The 24,953-nt window shown below is 35.3% G+C and overlaps 1 protein-coding gene across 10 annotated transcripts in view; it reads left to right on the plus strand.

Moving 5' to 3' along the window:
• The window catches only part of LOC149796142 (protein polybromo-1-like), a 228,871-nt gene that overhangs the window by 99,092 nt on the left and 104,826 nt on the right, over positions 1–24,953 (plus strand). For all 10 annotated transcript variants that reach the window (XM_089966069.1, XM_089966068.1, XM_089966062.1 and 7 more), the window contains 7 exons: positions 7,478–7,520; positions 8,039–8,125; positions 12,497–12,715; positions 16,562–16,638; positions 19,534–19,672; positions 23,028–23,129; positions 23,445–23,519. In XM_089966069.1, coding sequence (XP_089822195.1) covers positions 7,478–7,520; positions 8,039–8,125; positions 12,497–12,715; positions 16,562–16,638; positions 19,534–19,672; positions 23,028–23,129; positions 23,445–23,519 — 742 coding nt within the window. The remainder of the gene's footprint in view (positions 1–7,477; positions 7,521–8,038; positions 8,126–12,496; positions 12,716–16,561; positions 16,639–19,533; positions 19,673–23,027; positions 23,130–23,444; positions 23,520–24,953) is intronic.

Here is a 24,953-nt window from a genome sequence, read left to right on the forward strand (position 1 = left end):
GGATGACAAAGTAAACAGGTGTGATTTGGCTGTTTCTGGTTCTGGAAAGGTCATTTGCACCAAACATTTGAGTCATTTTTTTAAGATGCAGCTGTTTCCAAATAATGCAACATAATCTACAATATGCAAATTTTTTAAAAATATGCTGTATTCAGGCCTTGATGCATCCAAACTTGTTATGAAAGCTAATGCACTGGATTTCAACAAAAATTTAGAAACAATGAAAGAACTGCATGAGGAACTTGCTGTAGTGATGCATTAGATAAGATATGTCATATGTACGTAGGAGGCAGCATCTCTTATAATATGCTTGATATTGCCAATACCATCATTTTTGCATGACAATTTTGTTTATATGGTAATGTTTGAGTAATAAACAAGATATTCATGAAAATTAAAATATGCAGATGTTTTGTTTAATGCTTCTGAAAAAGCATTTGACAACCTCTGTAAGGTTTTGCTGACAATCTGCCATCTCTTTTTTTGCTGTGTCTTAGCCTGGTTCTTTTAATTCTCATTCACTTCATAATTGAAGCTTGGTTCTGGTCTAACAGTATGCATGGAACCAGTCTTAAAAGACTGACCCTGCTGAAATGTTAACTGATTACCACTGTAAAATGTTGTAGAGAATATCAATGCTATTTTAATAGCACTAAACTTGGCATCTACTTGTTTTTACATAATGAATAGAAAAAAGCCAAGTGGTCAAAGGCACGTGTCTTTACAGGATCAGTGACATCTCACTTATGTCTGCATGGATTCTAGTCTTAGGCTTGGTCAGTATGGGTAAGTGAGAAAGCCTGCCAGTGGCTTCCCTAGGGTCATTGGTTCTTCCGATGATTTTCTCAGGGTTCTTCCTCCATCAGTTATACAGGCTGCATTGATGGCTGTTCTTGTAATGTATTTTTGAGGTTAAAGTCAGCAAGGAAGGTTAAATTTAGTTTGAGATTGATTTGTTGACAGAAGAGATAAAATTTATGCAAATACATAATTTGTCATTTATTAATGATGTATTATTTTGATAAGAAAAGTAATTAAGAAAACATGGGTACTATAATAAATTATGGTAGATGTGAGTGAACCCTAAAGTTAAATGAGAAAGATCTGGAATGGAAAGTTCCATGGTGCAGCATATTTCAGGCTAACCAGATATTCAGACACATTCACGTTTTTGCCGATTACTTCAGCACAGAAAACATGTTTATTGCAATTATGTAAGTGACCAAGGAAAATATGAAGTAACAGTACAGATAACAAAATTAAAATGGTAAAACTTTTGAAGCAGATAATCTTGTGTTTGTTTTAATCATTATTGGTTCATTATGTGCAACAGTTTTCCATAGTCCATTTCAAATGATGTTTGTCCCCTAAATTTGAATGAACAGGGACACAGTGTTCCCTGCCCTTGGATCTTGGGTGCAACTCTGGATCCTGCAGTTGTTTTGTGCCATGAAAGGTGATATAAACTTTGTCCATGTGAGCATTTGGTAGACTCAAGAAGACCTAAGCCAGCCTAACCTTATCTCTCACATACGCATAAAATACAGTGTAAGATCACATTCAATAAAAAGAAGTAGAAAATATATACACTGTGTGCAGCATCTGCAATCACAGAGTACAAAATTATTTCCTTGGCGGTGTAAGTGTTTATGGTCTAGTGGCTTAGAGCTTCAGTCTTGAACAAGTAGCTTCCAATCCAGCAGTCATGTGTTTTGGCCCAAACAGAGGCTGAGATTTTATCAACACCTTGACGACAACAACAACGTATGTTTCTCATAGACCTCCATGGTAACAAAATTGACCAATTAGATGCAAACCATGCTATTTAATTTCATTTGCTACAAATTATGCACAGTGGGTGCTCAGGTATACTTAGTGTATTAGGCAACCCTAATGAATAAAAGCAAACTAAAACAACCCATTTGAATTATATTTACAGTGTGGAATTCGTTGTAATGAAAACTAAGTTATATATTGCCTATGAAAAACACAAGGCAATATGCTGTCGTAATGGATGATAAATAAGTTGAAATATCACAAATTGTATACACTTAATCCTGCATAGAGAAAAGTCATTAAATAAAAATCATGTAAAATGTGACCAAATGTACCCAACAAAGAATGTGACGTTAACAGAATGGAGTATAATTTAGGATCAGTAATTAAACTATAAAAGTGAATTAGGTCTTTTAATTTTTTTTTTTTTTTTAATTACCACTGCATTGTTGAATTTTTCTGCTGAGAGAGACATGTAAACCTCCCCAGGAGAAAATAGACAAAATTAAATAGTGTCAGATCGGTCTGAAGCATTTACTCTTTGGAAAAGGCTAAACTGTCCTTTGTAAACAGATACCCCATGGACATATGTTCGTCTTTCAAACTGAAGAAATATCTTGCATGAATGATTAAATGCCAGTTTACTCCTTATTTGAAACACTTATGCTTTTGGTGTAATCATTACATTTTTTCACTGATTTATGTCTTACGCTTGCCTATATATGGATTACGCTTTTCCGGTATGTTAAAAAAAATAAATAAAGCAATGAAAGTTGTGTTTGTAATTTATATTATCATCGCTTTAATTCCACTCATCATAATTTTTTTTAGAATATTCTTAAAAAGAAAGACAGCTGCATAAGAATAGCTTAAGACAGGGGTGGGCAAACTATGGCCCGCCAAGGGTTTTCATGCGGCCTAGGAACAAGTCATCATTTGCACTGACTCTGTTTATGTTACTGTTTGTCAAATAAAAATGCTTCTTTTGAAGTTTAAGTTTTCAAATATTAACAACTGAAAATTAATTAGATGTTATTTAGAAAAACCTTTTGGTTTTGCTATTTCAAATATTAATTATTTTACTTAATGAACTATGTGGCCCGCGACAAGGTGTAAATTTGTGTATGCGGCACTTGCACTGGAAAGTTTGCCTACCTCTGGCTTAAGAGCTAATTTGTTCATCATAGAGCTACATGTACTTTCCTAATTTGTAGAAAACTGAAAGGTTTCTTTAATTTGAAACTTTGCTTCGTAGATTCATTATATTAAAAATGAAATTAGGGAGCGGATCAGTCTGTACTTTTAAAGAAAATGTCAGATATTAAGTCAAAAGGACTTTTATGGGTTGACTTGTAGGTGAAATTATTTAGAGCAGATGGGTCTTTTTAAACTGAAAAAATATCTGATCAGAAAAAGGATAATTCAACAGTGCTTTAGAAATTTGTGAAGAAGAATACGAGTGATGCAACACAGCAATCAGGTTGAGGACAGAATCTGTGGACTTTATCATTCAGCAAAAGTTATAGACATGTAGACTAGTTAAAGTGAGTGTTGAATATATTTAATTTCTCAGTATGTTTTGTGTTTGTACTCTGGGTCTAATCCTTATAGACTTTGCCCATTTGTGTCAAGTATTTTGACCTGCAGATCCAGGTTAGTAGTAAAAATAAATTACATATTTCATATAGTGTACTGTAATTATGACATGTAATATATTAGGTACGATGTAGTTGCCTCAGCAAAGTAGGGATACTAATGTTTGTAATATTAATTTATAGATTACACTTTTGATGTGCAGATTATGCCTTTTTGCAATTTATATTAGCAAAAATTGTGCTTTTACATCTCTCAGAGCTGGCATGTAGATGGTACAGTATAAACATCGTGACTATTTGTTTTTCTTGGACTACAGTGTATTCTTTGCACATAGATTTTATGCTAACACACTTTAGTTATTTTTCTTGGACCACAGTGTGTTATGTGTAATCTATAACTTGCTTACCTCCTACCGCAGAACAACTCAATAACTGTCTGCGTTCATTACTTGACAAACATGCCCCAGCTACCAAGTGCAGAGTATCAATTCAAAAGTGTTCTCCATGGTATAGCAGTGTTAGGGACCAGCTTCGCACTGCTAAAAGAGACCGCCGTAAAGCTGAGAGGCTCTGGCTTTCCACCAGACTCACTATTCATAAGCAAATCTATGAAGTCGCTAAGAAGAATGTCACAAATATAGTCCATGCAGCGAAATCAGCCCACTACACTACTAAGATCATGGAAAGTTCCAGCTGCAAAGAGCTCTTCGAGATTACAAACAAGCTGATGTCAAGGAACAGATGTACACCACTTCCAACTACCTTCTCTCCAGTCGACCTTCCAGACATGTTTGCAAATTTCTTCCATGACAAAGTACAAACCATTAGAGATAAGCTTGACACCACAATTTCAATTGACTCGTCACCATACAGTTGGGATCCAGAATTTGAGTGGCAACCATTAGCAGCATTTGAACCTGTCTTTATGGATTTGGTACGTACAATCCTGATGAAGAGTGCACCAAAGTCATGTGAACTTGATCCAATTCCAACATCACTGCTGCTTGAGTGCTTAGATCCAGTATTGCCTTCACTAACTGATGTTATTAATACCTCTCTCTCATCCGGGGAGGGGCCCCGAGTGGCCGAGTGGTCTAAAGCGCTCTTCGTTAACGGATCACTGCCATCTCACCTCTGTCTGCAGCGGTTCGAGTCTAAGATTCAGCCAATGTGGGTATGTGAGAAAGTTTGCCAGTAGCTTCTCGTGGGTCGGTGGTTCTTTCCGGGGTTTTCCTGGGTTCTTCCTCCACCATTAATACTGCCCGCCATGTATAGCCAATCGTGTGCTGAAAAATGGCGTTAAACCCCACAACAACAACAACTCATCCGGGGAATTCCCATCATTTTTCAAAACTGCCATTGTAAAGCCTCTGCTGAAGAAACCAACACTAGACCATAACAACTTAAAGAACTACTGCCCAGTTTCTAATCTCCCATTCATATAAAAAATCTTAGAAAAGGTTGTTCTATCCCAGCTTGTATCTCATCTAAATTCAAACAGTCTTTTCAGCAATGTACAATCTGCATATTGCCCTTGCCACAGTACTGAAACTACTCTTCTAAAAGTAGTTAATGACATTCTCTCTGCGTTGGATAGCGGAAAGATTACAGTCCTCACCCTCCTTGATTTGTCTGCAGCATTTGACACAATAGACCATGATATATTACTTCACCGTCTCCAGCATGTATTTGGCATTCTTGATAACAGCTTTACTGTTGTTCAAGTCCTACTTGGTCAACAGGACACAAATTGTATCTGCAAATGGAATACACTCCAGCCCAGTTGATCTATGTTGTGGTGTTCCACAGGGGTTTGTTCTTGGAGCTGTTCTCTTCATTCTGTACACTCAGTCATTCTCAAGTGTCATAGATCATCATCCAGTGTCTCACGAATTGTACGCTGATGACACCCAAATATACAAATCTAGCCACCCAACTGAAGTTGATGCTACCATCAAAGGTGTAGAGAGGTGCATTTCTGATGTGAAATCATGGATGACATGTAACAAGCTACAGATGAATGATGATAAAACTGAGGCCATTCTGATCACAACAAAAAGACTTTCTCATTCACATCCTTTACCTCAAACAATAAATATCAGCAACGCCAACATTAAATTCACAGAATCAGTACAAAACCTAGGTGTTACTCTGGACAGTACTCTCACATTGCACCAACATGTCATGAACATATGCAAGGCGGCATATCTTGAGCTGAGATGCATCAGCTCAATTCGCAAATATCTTTCAGTTGATGCCACTAAAACACTTGTGTGTTCATTAGTACTTTCAAGACTGGACTATTGTAACTCAATTCTGTCTGGTTCATCTCAGTATCTACTCCAGAAACTTCAAAAAGTTCAAAACACAGCTGCTCGGATCATACTTAGAGTACCACAATCAGAGCACATCTCCACGCTGCTGTGTACCCTACACTGGCTATCCATTCGATCCAGAATCAAACACAGAATTTGTTCTCTGTGCTACATTTCACTGTCGGACTCAAGTCCAACATACCTATCTGAAACTCACCCATGTGTACACAGCAGCAAGATACTTATGCTCCTCTTGTGACAATCATATACTCATTATTCCCACTATGAAAACAAAATCATATGGACGGCGTTCTTTTGCATACCAAGGCCCAGCAACGTGGAATGAATTGCCCACTGAACTTAGATACAAAGACACTGTGATCACATTCAAGAGGGCTCTCAAAACTCACTTATTTCGACTGCAAGAACAAACTTAAAGACCTAATAATGTTTCCTACCTTAAATATTCTCAGCATGTTTTTTATTTTGTAATGTTTTTCTAATTTCATGGTGTTTGTTTTTGTAATAATATTATTATCTTTTTTATCTCATAGGTGTTGTCTAATGTAAAGCACTTAGAGCCTCTAAAGATTAGGCGCTATACAAAGTCCTCATTATTATTATTATTATTATGTGCATAGGGATTCTAGGTGGACTAAAATCACTATTATACTGCTTGATCTGTTTTTTCTTGTACCACAGTTTGTTATGTGCATAGGGATTCTAGGTGGACTAAAATCACTATTATTCTATTTGAGCTGTTTTTCTTGGACCACAGTGTGTTATCTGCATAAGGGTTCCATGTGGACTAAAATCACTATTATACTACTAGCTGTTTTTCTTGCTTTGTATATTTTTTGTGTACTTAAATACAATCTACATACCTGGCAGAAATGAGCAGTGCTTAAAAGCTGAGTTTAATTTTTCACACTATAAACAATATGTTAGAAGATCTTATCACAGTCCTGGTTTACAAACATTGACAGAGGTTGTTGAGTAGGTCAAATTTGATAAAATAAAGGAAATTTATTGTAAAGTTAGATCTTAAATTTTTTTATGAATAAATTTTGTATGGTCACTAATGCATCCCTTGAAAAGGGAGTGAGCCATAAGAATGATGATTAACCTGATTATTTATCCAAACAATGAATTTCTATGTGATATTAAGGCTTTATTCAAATTCTGAAGATAACTGAAGTGATAGTTTAAAGGTACACTGACAGATTGACTTGAATATGGTTTATCACAAGACAGGTCTTTACCATAACAATGAATTTTTTTATTGAAAACAAATGCTTCATTTGCATGGTTGATATGTACAAGTGACAACTTTAAGCAGTAAGAAACGTCTGCTTTGTTAGGAAACACATGTCTGTTGACTGCAGAAAGATGGTGACCATTTAATACTTTAACAGTGCAAATTTCACTTAGGTAAATGGGGCTGGCCATCGAGACCAGGTGACCACTATGTAAAGGTGTGAGTTAGGCAGGTTTGACTGTTTGCTGAAGTCTTGAATTGTTCTAAGACTTAATCATCTATTAAAACATTTAAAAACTGGATCTTTAATAAAAACATATTAAAAATGTTTTGTACAATTGTTACAACAGGACTCCTACAGGGTTCGGTTTAAAATTATTATAGATTAATTAAAATATTGGTAAAATAGATAATTCTCTGTAAACCACTCTGTTCTTAAAAAGAAATGGTGCAGAATTGTATTCCGACATGAAAAATTTGAGCTAGAATTATAATCTTTCCATGTAGTTGTCACTGTCTTTTTTTCTTTTCAGAAAACCATTGACGTTTGATCATTTAAAAATAAATCTGGATAAGGTGTGTATTCAAAAGTTAATGTACTGAACACATTTTATACTATGATTATTGTCTTGTGCAGATTTTACAAGCTTTAAAACATTTATCCAGAATAAAGTTAATTAACAAGTTTACTAGGGAAATTTATTTTTAAATTTGCAGTTTGATTACAGAATCCTGTGCTTGCCTCTTGTTTGTTTAAAATGGCAGTTTTTTTCCAAATATACATGAATGTTATCTAAATATAAATGTACAAAATTTGTCTATGAGCTTTTGAATTTCGTTCCATAATCCTTTTTCAGACTCTTAATACTGCTTCACTTTCAATGCTTTTGTAAATTGTTACTCATTAAGAAATACATATTTTAGGAGAGCATAGGAAGAGTGAGACATGGGCATTTATTGTTTGTTATTAGAAATTTTGTGCTTCTTTAATGTTGCCTTGCAATATGTTTATATTTCTTAGAGAAGTGCCTACACAGTTATGTTCATGATCATAAAAGGAGTAAATAATCCAGTTTTTACACTATTGATTTTAGAGTCGTTATCGAAGGATGGACAGATTTCAGGAAGACATGTTCAAAGTGTTTGAGAGAGCCAGGCGATTAAGTCGGACAGATTCTCAGGTACAGCTAACAAAGATTATTCAGATTTAATTTATTTTCATCCTCATATTTGTGTATGTTGTCCCTAAACTTTACAAAAGAAATTTAGGAATCATGTTAGCCTATCTTTATCTGCATGCACACATGCATTAATGTGTGTTGTTGTTGTTGTTGTATGGTTTAACGCCATTTTTTAGCACACGATAGGCTATACATGGCGGCCAGTATTAATGGTGGGGGAAGAACCCAGGAAATCCCCGGAAAGAAGCACCAACCCACGAGAAGCTGCTGGCAAGCTTTCTCACATTCCCACATTGGCCAAATCCGAGACGCGATCCCACGCAGACAGAGGTGAGATGGCAGTGATCCGTAACGGAGAGCGCTTTAGACCACTCGGCCACTCAGGGCCCCATTATTAATGTGTGAATGATGCAGTCAAATTTTTTAGACAGAATTGACAAACATTGAGATGTGATGGGGGTGAATTGTAGGTAGAGTTGTAGAATGTAAATCAACTTCCGGAAAGGTGGATTAATATCATAAAAAATGCCATTGTGTGATGTTTTGCTGCAGATATGTAATTTTCAACTGTCCTGATAGCATACAATGTTTGAATCCAAATAATTGCATAAAACGTTGCCTTACAAATTATTATTTGGTTCCAAAATAATCCTTGGATATAAAATTTAGACTATGATATTTTGTAAATCTGTAACCCAGTACAGACAGGGTTAGACATGTACACGTAGCTTAATATATAGGGTTAGTAATATGGAAGGTTTATGTGCTGACAGCTTAGGGATCTATTTTCAGTAAAGAGGATAGGACTGCCATCATCTTGGCCAGGGATGTTATTACCATGGTTGGTTAAAATATGTTTTGGATGCATTTATTTGACATTTATTCAAAGTTATGAGTTTTCATATAATCTAACAACATTGCATCATTCATGGTGTTCTTTGCCATGTGTATTATTTACATGTATTAGGTATATAAGGGACTGTATAATATTTAATACAAATTCAGCCCATGTTTACTTTGGATATTATAAATTGGAGGCAGTGGTTGCCTGCAAAATATTTTCATGTCATCTTATCAACCAATTAGATGTAAATGATTAAGAAAAAGTATTTAGATTCTTGTCTTAGAAAGAACCGTGAAAGCAATTTTCAGCTAAGACAAGAATCTAAATACTTTTTCTTAATCATTTACATCTAATTGGTTGATAAGATATGACATGAAAATATTTTGTCATTTTATCAACAAATTTTGATGTAAATGTTCCAAAAGTATACCCAGATTCCTGTCTTTAATTATGTACATAGTTGGCTATATTTTTCAAGTTTCTAAAAGGAGGGTAAATTTATTAGACTAGAAGTTAAGCTTCCTAGCTCCCTATTACCAGCAGTGAAAACATTTTGCATGAAATCATGGTTTACTAACAATACTTAATTACTACTTTCTTGAAATTGAAAATTAATTTGGTATTAAGTATTTATATCAGTTGATATCTTTGGGTAATATTTTACATAATATAAGTTTAATTTGCAGACATTGTTAGATTTTTAGACTTTAAATCATTCAGTTTTCTGGGAGAAGTGAATTTATTATTTAGGCCTAGTCAGTGACAGTATTTTGTAATATCACAAGTTAACCTCTCTGTATTAATTAGATCTCGATAAAAACACAAACTTCAAACATAATGCAATAAAAGTGAGTAGAAATAAATAGTACAAACCAGTCAGCTTTTGAACTGATTGTGCTCTGTTATAGGTATACATGTATGCATATGTCAGTCTGTTTTACCATCTTTTATGTCCATTAGCTACTGCTTTAAAACTTAATCATAAGTGCTAAAAGTAGGGGTCCTGAGTAGTTGAGTGGTCTAAAGGGCTCACCTTTACCAATCACTGTCATCTCACTTCTGTTTGTGTGGGTTCAGTTTCAGGCTTGGCCAGTGTGGGGTGGGTTCTTCTCCACCAGTTATACTGGCTACCATGTATAGCCTATCTTGCACTGAAAAATGGTGTTAAACACAAATCAGCAACAACAACTAATGAAAGTAAAATTTGATTAATTTATTAACGGTTAGGTAATGCTTGTGATGGTACTGTCTCAATCAGAAACATGGACCTGAATATTATGACATTGCATTGCTTTTCGTAGCAGTAGCTGATGAACTGATGGACACTCTGATGTACATAGTTGACTGACTGTTGTCACAAAGCAAGCTCCTGCTTGTTGTATTAATAAGGGTAGATAATAGATCATGCCAACATGACAGATTCTGTTGGCAGGGGTTAAAGATATGTGATGCAAAAGAATTAAAAATTTCATTTTGATATTTATTATCCTAGGATATTATTACAGTAATCCCCCTCTTCAACGGCCCCCCCTGACCAGTGGCCACCTGCTCCTTACGGCCAGAATCAGTTGGCACCGACGAGTTTGTGTTCAAAAGTACCCCTCGCGAAAGGCCACCCGGCTAACGCAACCAGCGGCCAGCATATTAGTGCAATAATATAAAATTTACCCCTCACAAGTGGCCGCATTTTATTTGAATATGTATCCAGAACCAGTATTTTATTCATAACTTGTGTTAAGTAACCCGATTTCTGTTTCCCCGATGTCAGGTTTTCGTTACTGAAAGAAGTGTTGAGTAAAGTACATTTACCACTAAGGTTAATATTATATCATTTACGCCTCACGAGAAGCCAAATTTATTCCATAAAAACCGAGAAAGACACAAATTTTAATCCATACAAAAGGGTACGTACATGTAATCCAATTAGCCTTACTGCTGTGTTATCATAAGATGTCCGGTTTAGTCACTGATAATTGTTAAGATTACAATTATTGAATAGTAGTAACAGCTGAGAAGTGGCAGTATCGATGTACAATACCCAAGTCAGCAGGAAAATGGTTTGATAGTCTTTATGGCTTCCCTTAGTAAGATGTTGAGCTTGTTCACTTTGATAATCAGTGGCTATTACTACTGACAATAATTGTCAAAATTACGAATCCTAATGGCCACGAGGTCAGATCTGCGTGATGTTAATGGTACATATCGAAACTGTTTTGGCTTCTCTCACTTAGTGTAAAGAAATGTATAAAAACAATAGGGTACCAGACTGTGACTGACGAATCACGTGACAATATCACTTCCTTTAAAAACACCTGTCAGTTTGTTTAGATGCAGACAAAATTGTTTTATCAGTATTGTAGTTGGCAACATGAATAACTTACTGCAAAAAGATCAACATGTCATTGAGGAAAAGACAAATTATCAGTTTAGAAGAGAAAGTGAAAGTAATTCAACTGACAGGGGTGGGTGGGTCGTCAAGGATCCTTGCAGAAAACTAATGTCAGGAAGACTCAGATAAACAATATCGTGAACGATAATGAAACAATTCTGCAGAAGTGGGAAGGTGAAATAGACGGAGAAAGGAAGATTGTTTGAGCCAGGAGACGTTTGTATCCTGATTTGAATGACAAGAAAAAGCAACAATTTTGTCAGTTGAATTGGGATATGACGACTTTACTGCAAATAATGGATGGTTGCACAGATTTCAAGTGCGACACAATATTAAGTGTTCTGTCCTTAGTGGAGAATCAGCTGATGTTAATAATGAAGTTGTCAAAGATAGGAACAAAAGACTAAACGATATATGAAGGGATATGCCAGCAAGGATATTTTTAATGTGACGAGACTGATTTGTTTTTTAGACTGTTATCAATAAAGTGACAGATGATGTGATCTGTAACATAATTATAAAGACAGTTTTAAAACTATATCAATTGTTATTCATAGCATTCTTTTGAAAATGATGACACAGTTTGTTTTACATTTATTTCACATGCATGTGATTTTTTAATGAAAATATTAAATATTTAAAATTAAATGTACTTGTGACTTTCTTCATATGTATTTACTATTTGCGTTTGTCATCCCCCTCTAGAAAGGCCACCCGCATTATAAGGCCACTTCCCTGCTGCGTTAGGGGTGGCCTTATAAGAGGGGGACTACTGTATATATATTATGACCTTTTTTCTTCTGCTGTAAGATACACATTTCATAGTTCACTTGAACAAAATGTTTAAGAATATGTATATGAGGTTTTGACACTATTTTGCCATAATGATTTTGAACATGTAACTCTTCGGCTGGGAAAGTTTCCTTTAAATCGCATTCAAATAATGTAATGATACAATACTGTGGGCATATTCCATATATTCTGTCTTGAAAAACGTCTTTACTTTAAAATGTAGTGCAGATTTGTATTTGGAAACAGTCATTCTCTGCATAACATTTAGTTATTGTTGCGAGTACAAAAAATTGTATCAGATTTTAAGAATTTGTAATATTTATTTTTTGTTTTTTTTCACAAATAGCTGTATGAGGATGCTATAGAACTGCAGATGTATTTCATAAAAGAACGAGATGTGTTGTGTCGTAATGGAGAGCACCTCTTGACACCTGCCCTGAGCTACACTGAGCGACTCCTACTGGCTGATCTGGAGGCTGAGAAGCAGGAAAAACTCAAACAAGAACAAAAAGAGAATGAGGAGAAGAAAATGCCTGAAGGAGAAGAAAAACCAGACTATTCCTCAGTATGTATAAGAAAATTATGTTGATTACAATGCACTCATTCTGAGTTGTAGCACTGCTATATGGTGTACAGTAGAATTTAGCTAATCTGAAGACTTATTCTGCAAAAGGAACCTTGTTGTTCATCATATATTAAATTCATTTACACCAGAATTTAATGGAAATACCTTATAATGCAGAAGGAACGTTGGTGTTCATTATATATTAAATTCATTTACAGAAGAGTTCAACAAATCCAAAAACATTATACAGCAAATGGACCCAAGGAATTCATTACATATTGAATTCATTTACAACAAAATTCAATGAACTTTAAAGCTTATACCACCAAACAAAATATTATAAGTGTTCATTATGTATTAAATTCATTTACAGCAGAATTTAGCCAACCCTAGGTGTTCATTATTGTAACATATATCTGATTTAATCATATTTATTTTAATTTAATTGTTTGTCAGTTTTAATTATGTTATTCTATTATAATGTAAATTTTTTCACTAGAGATGATACTTTTTCAGAAAATTGCTTGACCTTGACTGTTAGTTTATAAACACCAGGTGTTGATCTAAATTTTGACCTTGATTCAAAATAAGTAAACAAAGTCCTGTTTTATTTTAAAATGATTGGTTGTTGTCAAGGTCATGATGGGACAACATGGGTTAAGAAGTAAACACTTTTTTATTTTTATTCTGGGGATAAAATCATTGGTCTAATCAAGGCCATATTCTGTGTACATGATATAAACATGATCATGTGACCCCCCCCCCCCTCGATTTTGCAAGTTGGGGGAATTTCGAAACTGCGTCTTATGATACAATATAATCTTTGTTTTGAGAGAGATTTCTCAGTTTTGGGCTTTTCATACTGATGTCAGGTTAATTTGTTGTAGCCAGACTTGAGCTATAATAATTCTTCAGATCAGTTGGATTTCAAAAGGATTAATTCTTTATTCCCTGGAAATATCTGAAGAATGCTTACACAGATTTTGGAAAGACATTGTTTACAAGTTTAATTTGGATTTCCAATACCGGAGTACCATTATTTGAATTTCTACAAGGAACTGTAGATAAGCACAGTACTGACTACAGCATACGTCATCATCATCCATCTTGGATTTTACATCAGGATTCGAATTTGAAATTATTGGAACATTTATTACTATGACTTTTTTAATTTAATTCGTGGATTATTCTTAGATTATTTTTGGATTGAATTCTTGAAACCGTAAGTTCTTCTCCTTTTTTCCATTTTTACAGAATTTTCCAGGAAAATAAATTATTTGTTAAATTTTAAAAAGCTTGTTGTTTTCACTCTTTCTGTGTTACTGTTTATTCGAGCCTAAACACGTAACAATTATGTATTCATTTTCAGCAGAATTTAGCTAACCCTAGGTGTTCATTATGTATTCATTTAAAGCAGAATTTAACCAACCCTAGGTGTTCACTGTCTGTTGAATTCATTTACAGCAGAATTTAGCCAACCCTAGGTGTTCATTATGTATTCATTTTCAGCAAATTTAGCTAACCATAGGTGTTCACTGTCTATTGAATTCATGAACAGCATAATTTAGATAACCCTAGGTGTTCATTATGTATTAAATTATTTTACAGCAGAATTTAGCTATCACCAGGTGATCATTATGTATTGAATTTATTGATGGCAGAATCAAGGCAACCCTAGGAGTACATTATATATTAAATTGATGTACAGCAGAATTTAGCTAAATGTATGTGATCATTTTGTAGAGAATTCATATATGGCAGAATCTGGCCAACCCACTATGTGTTTAATTTATTAACAGCAAAATATAGCCAATCTAAAGACCAATATTTGTCAAAAAGGATCCTAGGTGATCATTGCATATAATGTTCATGAAATGTGCATATGCTACTAGATATGCTGCTAAAGACTTCTCACAGCTTGTTCAAATTGCAACCTAATGTTGCTACATTTTATGCAACAGTTTAGTGATGGATATCAATAACATGGTGGATAATACAGGTTGAAATACACTTATGGACCAGTGGCTGCAGATAACTTTTCTACAGCCCTGCGCCCTTCTGCATCCTTGCCTCCTTTGTACACTGGCCACATATTTTTGTTCCAAACTGGCTGTTCTTTTGCAAATTAAACCACTTTATGCTGGCCAACTGTACAAGAGAGCATAGAGTTTTGGTCCCATCATTGTCCAGTTTAAGGAAGTATTACTCATATAAATTATTAAGTAAAGATGGATACTTTTTTATCAGTCTATAATTGTATTGTTTTAGTCTGCAGTTAGAACTACAGTAAATCTTGCATAAACCAGCTAGCCAGTGGATGAGGTAGGGGGACATGTCTGTTATATGTATTATTTTTTAAATTGTTACTGTGAGGAGGAGAAGCCAGAAACTGGCTTGATGTAAGCAAGTACCATTGGTAGAAATTCTTGTTGTTGATACTCCTCTTGAATGGATACTACTAGTACTAGCATGGGGTTTTGACTAAAAGACTTAAAAACTTGTTATCACTACTTCTGATGAATGGATGATCATATTAACATGAGGTTTCAGTAACAGAGTTCTCAATGATGATTAGTTGGACCTAAATGAAAATGGGACCAATCTGATGTCCAACGTCACTACTTCTTCAAGATGACACAACAGTGATTGATTTCTGTCCAGATGTCATTGGAGGAATAAATAATTTTTCCAGTAAACAAGAATATAAAACCCTCTCCTTGACCTAGGTCACAATTAGCATTTTCTATTTTAAAAAATATTACTTAATGGAAACTTCCATTCTAGAAGATTCTGTTACTAAAATTCTAATAAAGAACATTTAAACACAATGTCCTTGACTCAGACCAATATAAATATGTTTACTCTATTAAAAATGATCCTAACATTAAACCCATACTCATAGAGTAAATATTAGCTATGTATTAGTTGTTTACAGAATAAAAAAAGATAATTATTCTGGACAGATAAACAGACAAGATTTTTCTCCGTTTTAAAGCAGAATTCCACTTTTCTCCTGACTTGAATCAGATTTTTCTTGATATAGTCCGTTTTTTATATCATCTCCGACCTGGTTTTTTTAAAACGGTCTGTCCCATTCTGCAACAACCCTTATAAATTATTTGTTCTATATATGAGTTAGCACATGACTCTTGTAAAGAGTATTCTTATTGGTCAAAGGTTTAAATTCATCCAATGAATCTTCTTGTAATGGAAACTGATGGCAATGGAAAGAAGAAGCATGCTTGCAAAACATGGCATCCCAAGTTGTTGAGAGAGCATGACACAAAAAGTTTAGATAAAGGTTTAAAAATGTATGGAGAAAGGAATGGCAGAAGCAAAAAGTTGATGGAAATTTAGTTGGTCAGTTTATAAGAAAATTGAACACTAGATGACTGGCATTTTGTGACCTCTGCAAGAAAGATCTGAATTATGGTAATCTCGGTTGGAAGAGTTTGGAACAGCACCTACAAAAGAAGTTGTATACAGAAAAATCGAAGCTCAGAAGGCATCTGGAAAAAGTACAGTGAATTACTTAAGAAGAAAGATTTCTTGCATGAGAGAACATATGTAGCCTTCTGTCAGAATATGCGCACTGCATGTCGCCAATACAAGCACCAACTTGAAAGGAAAAAGGCTCTCATTAAGAATGAAAAGAAACGATTGTCAGTGATGACAAAAAGGAAGGCTAACAAATTCTTTCATTGAAATGTAGAGCATCATTCCTTTGATGGACTCTTGTTATTATATATATATATATATATATATATATATATATATATATATTTTTTTTTTTTTTTTTGCTAACCTCCTTTTTTGTATTAATATAGTTCTTTTTTATGTTTTTAGGATGAAGGCAGTGGTGACAGTATAAAATACAAGGACCACACATACAGTATCGGGGACTTTATTTATGTTGAACCCAGGTACATGTCCTTAATATGCAATACTGTGGTTGGTAGATGGTGATATTTATTGATGATGTCTTAAAGTTATGACAGTGTTGAGGGCTATTCGATTTAAATGTACATGTCACCCGGGAAGTAATTTATTTGCAAGGGTACTTTGAGTTCATATAAAAATAATAAGAAAATTCTAAATTGCACTATTGGTAAGTAACCCACTTCAAAAGTGCCTTCCTTGGGTCCCTTGTATGTTTTATGGAACTGCTCTGACCAACAAAAGCCTTTTACTCCTGGAATTTATTTGCTTTTATAAATAATGGCAATTATAATAAAATAAAATTTAGCTTGTAGATGGTGCAAATTGTCTGCACTGGAAAGCATAGGCAAGAGACAGGTTCACTTTATGGTAGGGGCATTTCCTTTGTCATTATTATCACCATTATGACAATCATTTCCATTCATGACACCTTGGTCAAGGTTTGTCATTTAGTTCATTTCACATTTTTTGGTGGGGCATCCATGTTCCATTAAGACATTTCTCCAGCAAATACATTACCTGATCACATTACATTAGGTTGACTTTTTTTGCTTCCTTCAAATCCAGCCCTCCTGGAAAGAGAGAAAAATGCCTTTTGGCTATATATTATTATAGATAAAGGGAAGCAACTTTTAAAGGTTATCTCCAATATTTACCTGCTGGGTGGCTACTCTTATACCCAATTTAAATATTTTACTTGCTTTGATGTCATGTGCCAAGGTGTCCTCCAGACAATTAAGTTAAATTCTGCAAATTTTATAACGTAAATATAATCATCCATGTTCCTTTTCAGTGGTATAATAAGAAAAGAAACATGTTACAGCACATACATTTTTGTACAGTCTGGTGAACTTATTGATATTTGAGAAATTATTGTACCATTTTTTTGGTCACATATATTTTAATTGGTGGAATTTCCTAGGCACTGTCTGTAGGCATTTACTCTAATTATCTAATTATAACTTATTTTATAATGTGGGTATACTGTGGAAATACCTAATGTTGATAAAGGTGTTTCTCCTTTGGGCATGACTGCCTCACTTTGTTATATGGTGGATAATTAAGTCTTCAGTGCCACTTCCAAGTTAGTGTGGAGTGTTGTCCTTGGCATTTTGTGATCTGTATCAACAAGGTTGTGAATAGGGCTTCTCACAATAACATGACTAATGCCATGATGACCTCTGGCAAGATGGACCTTCCGAGATGCACTCTTCCTTCTCAAGTACCACCATGTGGCAGCTTAGCGCACCTTCCCATTTGATTCTCCCCTTCTGTTAGGGTCGAAATGTGTAGGACAGAAACAGAAGGCACAAAAATTGGCACTGGATCTGTCAGCGCAAGCTCCCTTTATTTGGATGTCCTGCTCGGGTTCATTCTGAAGAAAGGACAATTGTCAGTAGAGATACAGTAGAACCACTTCCCAAAGACAGCACAATAGCCATGGCTATGTGAATTATAGGCAGTCATTGGAACTAGAAAACAAAGATTTTCTTTCTCTTTCTCCGAGCCTCCTGCTACCTGTCAGAGACTTGTAGATTCCTGTCTGCTGGCGACCCACCTACTGGCACCAGACTCCTTTTTCATCAGGTTTGGATTTGCCTCAATCCACAAAATGATTGATACAGGTCATGTCGGAGGTTCTTAAAATTTTGTTTTGAAGGCCTCCTCCTCTTTTGTTCCCTTTCATGACAGAACCCCCACTTGATCCCATGAAGTCTGAGATACTACAGAAGATCACTGTTTTATTCATAAAGCCTGCAGTAAAGATTATACAAAAGCCTTACTCTCAAGGCTTCTGCTCTGGACTATTTCTGGTGATGAAGTCAAATGCCAAATCTAGACCTGTGATTGACCTCAGCAGGCTCTTCCAGTTCATTTGGGCCCCTAAATACAAGATTCATTGTCTGTCTTTCAGTTCAACATGATGACTGCGATCAGCTTAGACTGGTCTGATGCATATTTTCACAATCCAATCCATATGCTGTTACAAATATTTTCATTTCGCCTTTCATGGCGAAGTATGTCAGTTCTTTGCAACTCCATTTTCTCCTCTACTTAAGCCTTTGGGACTTCACAAAACATTTGTGTAATGATATGGTTTAGCACAACCTCCACAGAGACAACAGGTAAGGTAAGTTCCTTTTCCAAGGGCTGATCCAGGCAGACACTTTGTGGGAATTGAACCTGCATTTTCACCGACTGGTGTAGAATTAGGTTGTCAGACTACTCTTGGTCTCTCTATTCCCAAGCTGGTTAACATCTTTATTATTTTTCTCTTTAATGATAGGAAGCTAGTTCCTGTCACAGTCAAGGAGTACCATTCCATTATCTTGGACATGTTAGACATTAAAGAGACATTAGCAACAACCTGTCTGCGTGAGTTCGAGTCTCAGGCTCAGTTAACGTTGGTACGTGAGAAAGCTTGCCAGTAGCTTTTCTTGGGTCGGTGGTTGTTCCTGGGGTTTTCCTGGGTTCTTCCTCCACCATTATTACTGGCCGCCATGTATAGCCTATCTTGTGCTGAAAAATGGTGTTAAACCCCATTACAACAACAACAACAACAACATTAGCAACAACAAGGACCTTTCTGAGTGCTTTGTTTGGAGAGGGTTTTGTACACAGTTCATCTTTACAGCCATAGTTTATTCCTTTAGTGTTTAAACTAGACATATATGATTTTTGTTTGATTTTGGCAAGTTGTTTCACAGCAGTTAATTTTGCTACCATAGGTCATGGCTATTATGTACTATACAAACTACGTATGTTTATTTTCTTGTATTTTGTTTGGGGAAGTTTTATGTTGCAATTCATCTTTATTGTCATAGCTTATTTTAGCTTGATATACAAACTACACATGGATCATTTTTTTTATTGCTTAGAGAACCTGACTTGGAGCCACATATTATGTGTATTGAGAAGATCCACACTGACAGTAGCGGAGATCAAATGCTCTATGGAAACTGGTTCTACCGACCAAATGAAACTTTCCATTTGGCAACCAGGAAGTTTTTAGAGAAGGTAAGGGCTATTTCAGATATAAGTCCGGGGTGGGGGAGGAGGGGAGGTCTGGCAGCATTTGTTTTTGTACCATCATCCATGCAGTAAAAATATTCAAGAGGAACCACCCACCCATAAATATTCTACTACAGGGATTTTACAGCCATGAGAAAAATTAACATAATTCAGAATTTGACATTAATGATTGCCCAGTCGCCTGGGACACATAAGGTAAAAGTTAGTGTGGGTCAGATGGAAAAATGATAATTGTATCATTTGAATTTCAAAGAAACCTAATACTGTTGTGAAAAATAAATATGTTCTTAACTTGATCCAACAGATGAAAAGATGTGCTATGTTTTCTGACTGGCATACACCTACTTATTTACATTAAAGGCAGGGAGTAGGCTTAATAATACAACATATGTATGTGCCATTCTTGGGAATTTTCTATTAAACCGCTCCTAGGGCACACAAATGTGGGATTGATGCAAAATTTGTATGAATTTGAGCACTTGGACAGCATTGATGCATGGAAACTCCCACAAATTAAGTCACGCATATGAAAATGTACTCAGTGCAGTATACAACTTTATTCAGCCGTTTACCCATAAAGTACTTGTGGAAATTGTAAAAATGTTGAAGCGCTTGTCGCAACATGTATTTTGTCATAATTGTTGACATATCTGGTTCCTTCGGCTTAACATGATTGGTTGTTTTCAAAATTTGTTGGGCACATTGGGCCCCATAATATGCATTGTGTCGAAGTTTGAACCTTGTATAAAGAAGTTTTACAAATGTGTGTTTATAATGCGGGCTATCGAGAAAACCCAAAATGGCTGATTCCCAGCTGTGTTAATCTATACATAATGATTTAACTCTGCAAATGCTGGCTGATCATAGTAATGAATGCAGTTTATTTTTATAGTCAGAAGTATATCAGATTATATGAGCTGAGAAAGAAATTAAAGGAGATGTTAATGAGTGATTTTGAGTGATTTTGAACCAAAAAATGGCGTTAAATTTGAATCTGATGTACATGCTGGATGGACCAAAACTGACAGCATGATGGTTAACCCCTCATTTCATCGGTATTTCGTGATTAAATGTAGAAAAGGCAGACAAACAAGCCAAATTAAAATACAGACAATTTAAAAGTAGAGTGCACGTTTCATTTCTTTTCTAGTCAGTTTAGCCCAGCAAGATCGTGCTATTGCCCTAATATGAATGTTATGATAAAATCTAATAAAAAAGAATCTAAAAATGAAATTAAAAAGTAAAGATATTTATTTGATTAAAATACCAGTTTGACCAAGTAGACTGTAGCATTAGTGGACTTAAAATTCTAATACAACATTAGGAACCATCCATTTAGTTGTATGCAAAAATCTGGCAAAGCTTGACCCACTCGCCTTCCCTGTACACATTTTACACCTCACCACCTGTGTACATACGCTTGACGCACCCACCCCTCCCTCGAATTCTTTAGAACGGTCTATATTTAATCCATGCAGAAACGATCAAAGATTAATAATAGTAACATGTTTAATAAAACAGATGGTCCACCAACGTTGAATGTCTGGCTGCATCAAATAAATAAGCTGCGTAACTTTAAAAAGTTTGTCTAGTGTCCACTAAAATTAGAACAGGTTACGTATTAGACAAATTATTATCAAGGTTTCATACACCCCACCCACCCGTTTTCTATACGTACGTACATTATCAGTAGACCCCCCCCCATACGCAAGCATATGCATTTGGGTTATCCCACCCCACCCCACCTCTATGCGTACATACTAAATGGATGGCCCCTTATGGAATAGTGAATCTAGCATTGTAGTCAGTAGAGTGTTAATTCAAGGAAGTTTATCTTTGGCTTATATCAGTGAAAAATCCTTGTGAGCTGTGAAAGGGTGTTCACAGAACAGAGCAGAATTCATACACAGATATGAAACCAATCAAGCTGAAAAATAATGAACAGATTAATACTTGTACAACTAGAGGCAATAGGGGTCTTACAGAGTGGATAAGGAAAAAAGAGAGATGGATATTGAAGTGTTATGTAAATAATGAATTATGACCGTTTCCTCCTTCCCGACAATTTTTGTTCTACTCCCTGCTTAATATTGGTACAATCCTGCCCCCCTTATGATAAAATCCTGGGAGCATCTCTGTAGCTGTATGGCTTGTTGCTATAAAGTTGTTATAATAATTAAAATTATCTGCCATTCCAGTCAGTTTCTGATGAACAGCTGAAGCAAATAATGCTTTAATGTTTTTTTAATTATTTTGTTCCTTCAGCCATAGATTGTCCACTTGCAGCTGCTTCCCTTCATCTGTGCCTAGAATTTTTAGAATTCCGGGTTCTTTTCACTTCTGCATAATGCTGAATAAGAGATTCCATGTCAGGTTCAAATTTAATCTTACACCATCTGATGTTATATCAAACTCAGAACAGATGGATATTCTGAACTCTTGATCAGATTGATTTGTGTTAATGAATGAATGGTTTACATGCTGACTTAATAGGCCTTTGACTTGCATAATTTTTTTCTGTTAAGAAAAACAAAAATAATTTTTATTGACATGGGGGTTGAAAAATTTCTCTTAAGAATCCATTCACTCAGTCAGGCAAGTAAATTGTTGTACTCTCCCAGATGGCTGTAAGGGAAAGAGGAGGCCATCTGGAGGAAAAAAATTTGATTATGTGGTTATCGTTCCTATCATTATTATCATTATTCCCAGTGTAGAGACCCACCTTTTTGCCTTTTTGGCATAAACATTAAAGTTCATCATGGAAATCAGAAGTTTGTCATGGAACAATTCTGGAAATTCATGGGGGAAAAATCATATTTGTTTAGGAACCCTGTGAAAGTATGGACTTTCAGTGAACAAAATTGGCAGTATTCTCAACAGAACATCCTTCTGACTAAAGAGAAACAGCCCTGAATGAGCACCTGAATTGGGCCGATGAAATTTCAACCATTGCACCATTCATTAAAAACTTGTGGCAAAAACATTACAAGGTCTGAAATATAGCTCTGGTGCTGCCTTAATGTGATTGAGTCTAGAATAGCCTGCTGAATTTGAGGATTCAGAGTTCCAGTTTAGCAGGTACAGCTTTTATCATTTCTTTGTTTTATCTGAGCATTGAGTATAATTCTTTTTTTTACATGTCTAAGGAAGCTGTACTGTGCATCCTTTACTGTGATAAAGAAACTGACATGTCACTGAAATCTAAATCTAATTTTGAACAAGAATCTGATCAAAGAAATTAGAGAAATTTTTAGAATTTCTGTGCAAAATTTCGTTTCTTGATGGAAGATGATTTTAATTTGATTTTTTGAAATTCATTTATAATTGCTTTTTCTTGCAGGAAGTTTTTAAGAGTGACTTTTACACAAGTATTCCTCCAAACCAAATCCTAGGAAAGTGTTTTGTGATGTATGTGAAAGAGTACTTCAAGAACAGGCCTGAGGTATGGTGGTTTTTCTTTTTGTGTGTGGGTAATATTCTAACTGTTAGCCATAATATTATCAGTCTTAAGACCACAGTGGTATTCTAAGGATGTAGGTAAAGGTACAATATGTATATCCTTCCAGCTTGAAACTTATTCTGCAGTTTCAACAAGTCAGTCAAGTAGTTCATGGCAACTGTATCTTGCAATGCATGACTGATATGTTATTCTAGAGCAAATGGTTTTGATTTCTGTCAATTAACATTAAAGTAAATCTTTTTTTGTTTGTATGTTGTGAATTGCTCACTCATAACCTGGTCTCTTTTTCATTTTCAGGGATTTGCAGACAAAGATGTATATGTTTGTGAATTTAGGTACATTAGCCGACATAGGTGTTTCAAAAAGATCAAGGTAAGGAATAATTTCTTGTAGAGTTGTATGATGGCTGTTGCATACATAGTACTCATTGAAAGCAGTTTTTTTATTTTTTAAAAAAAGAAGGTATATGCCTACCTATATATATTGCAAAGTTCATTTGAGAATGATAAAAAATTCTAAATTGCATATATGGGTGACTACTCCACAATGAATGAGCCTTCTGAGGGTTGCAAGAATGCTTTGCTGGAACAGCCCTGAGCACATTCATTTTATAGCTGTGTCATTTACAGATGTTGTCAAGTTCTGTCTTCTTTGGTTTTGAGCTTTGGCATCATACTAAATTTAGATTTTCATTTTTAAGAGCATTTTATGATAAAGGTGTACTATTAGGGCAGTTAGCTTTGATTTTGCAGGATCGAAACTTTTTTCAGACACTTACTATGAGTCAAGAAATTTGAATTATTGGTAGTATCGCACATATTAAAGCATAATTGATTCAATGCTAAATTCATTTCTCCATTAAATACATACCTGATGACATTAACATTGGAAATTCAGTTATGCCACATCCTGAAATCAGCCCTCCAATACAAAAAGAAAAATTGTCTGTATAGAATACAGACTATAAAAATAGCACCAAGAGACCATATTATAGATTCTGCTGTATGAATGTTAGATGAGATGTTGGGTACATGGGATTTTCATTGTCACCTTTTGACTACTGGCATGATCATGAATGGAGAACTTGCTCCTACTTTTTTGCAAATTGCATACCAGAGCAGGGTCAGAATGCCACAGAACTGGTGAGAAATATGGTAGTGACCTAGTCATTGCTTGAAATGGCTTCACTTAAATCATTAGACTTGAAAAGAAAGTGGGTAATGATCACACTTCATAGACAGCTTACTCCATTGTGAAAGTTGTTAACAGGGAAGTTCATCACCAGTAGGGCATATGCCCCCACTGCCTTTTCCAATCTTGATTTAGTAAGACATAATAACTGATTTTGCACATCTTCTATCAAGCCTAATCTCTACATGGCATTACCTTTTGGTTCTATCTGTTCAGAGGCTGTATTGAGGAAATGAGAAAGCCGGCTGAAAAATAATTGGTATTTTTTTACCTGCTTCTTTTTGCCAACTTTGGCTTGTTTCCAGACAGTGATTGAATAAATCAGTTGTTTTGGAAAGTTATAGAATTCATTCACCTACAACCCTACTCTTTCATCCTCTGCGTCATACATAGAAGGTTCTGCCAGCCACAAGGCATTAATTTTGCAGAAAGAGCCCTGGTCTTCGATCTGCAAGTTCGTGGTGGAAATCTCCAGGTTTTAATTCACATCAATTCCTTGGTGCCAAAAGTGTAAGGAAAGCTCTACCCTGTGGCTAGCTGAACAAATTTACAGTTGCACCCAGATTCAGAATGGAGATAGTACAGTGTAGCTGTCAGATGAGGGATATGTTCACA

Source organism: Sinohyriopsis cumingii, chromosome 7 (genome assembly GCF_028554795.1).
Source record: "Sinohyriopsis cumingii isolate HCF-2022 chromosome 7, ASM2855479v2, whole genome shotgun sequence".
Lineage (NCBI taxonomy): Eukaryota > Metazoa > Mollusca > Bivalvia > Unionida > Unionidae > Sinohyriopsis > Sinohyriopsis cumingii.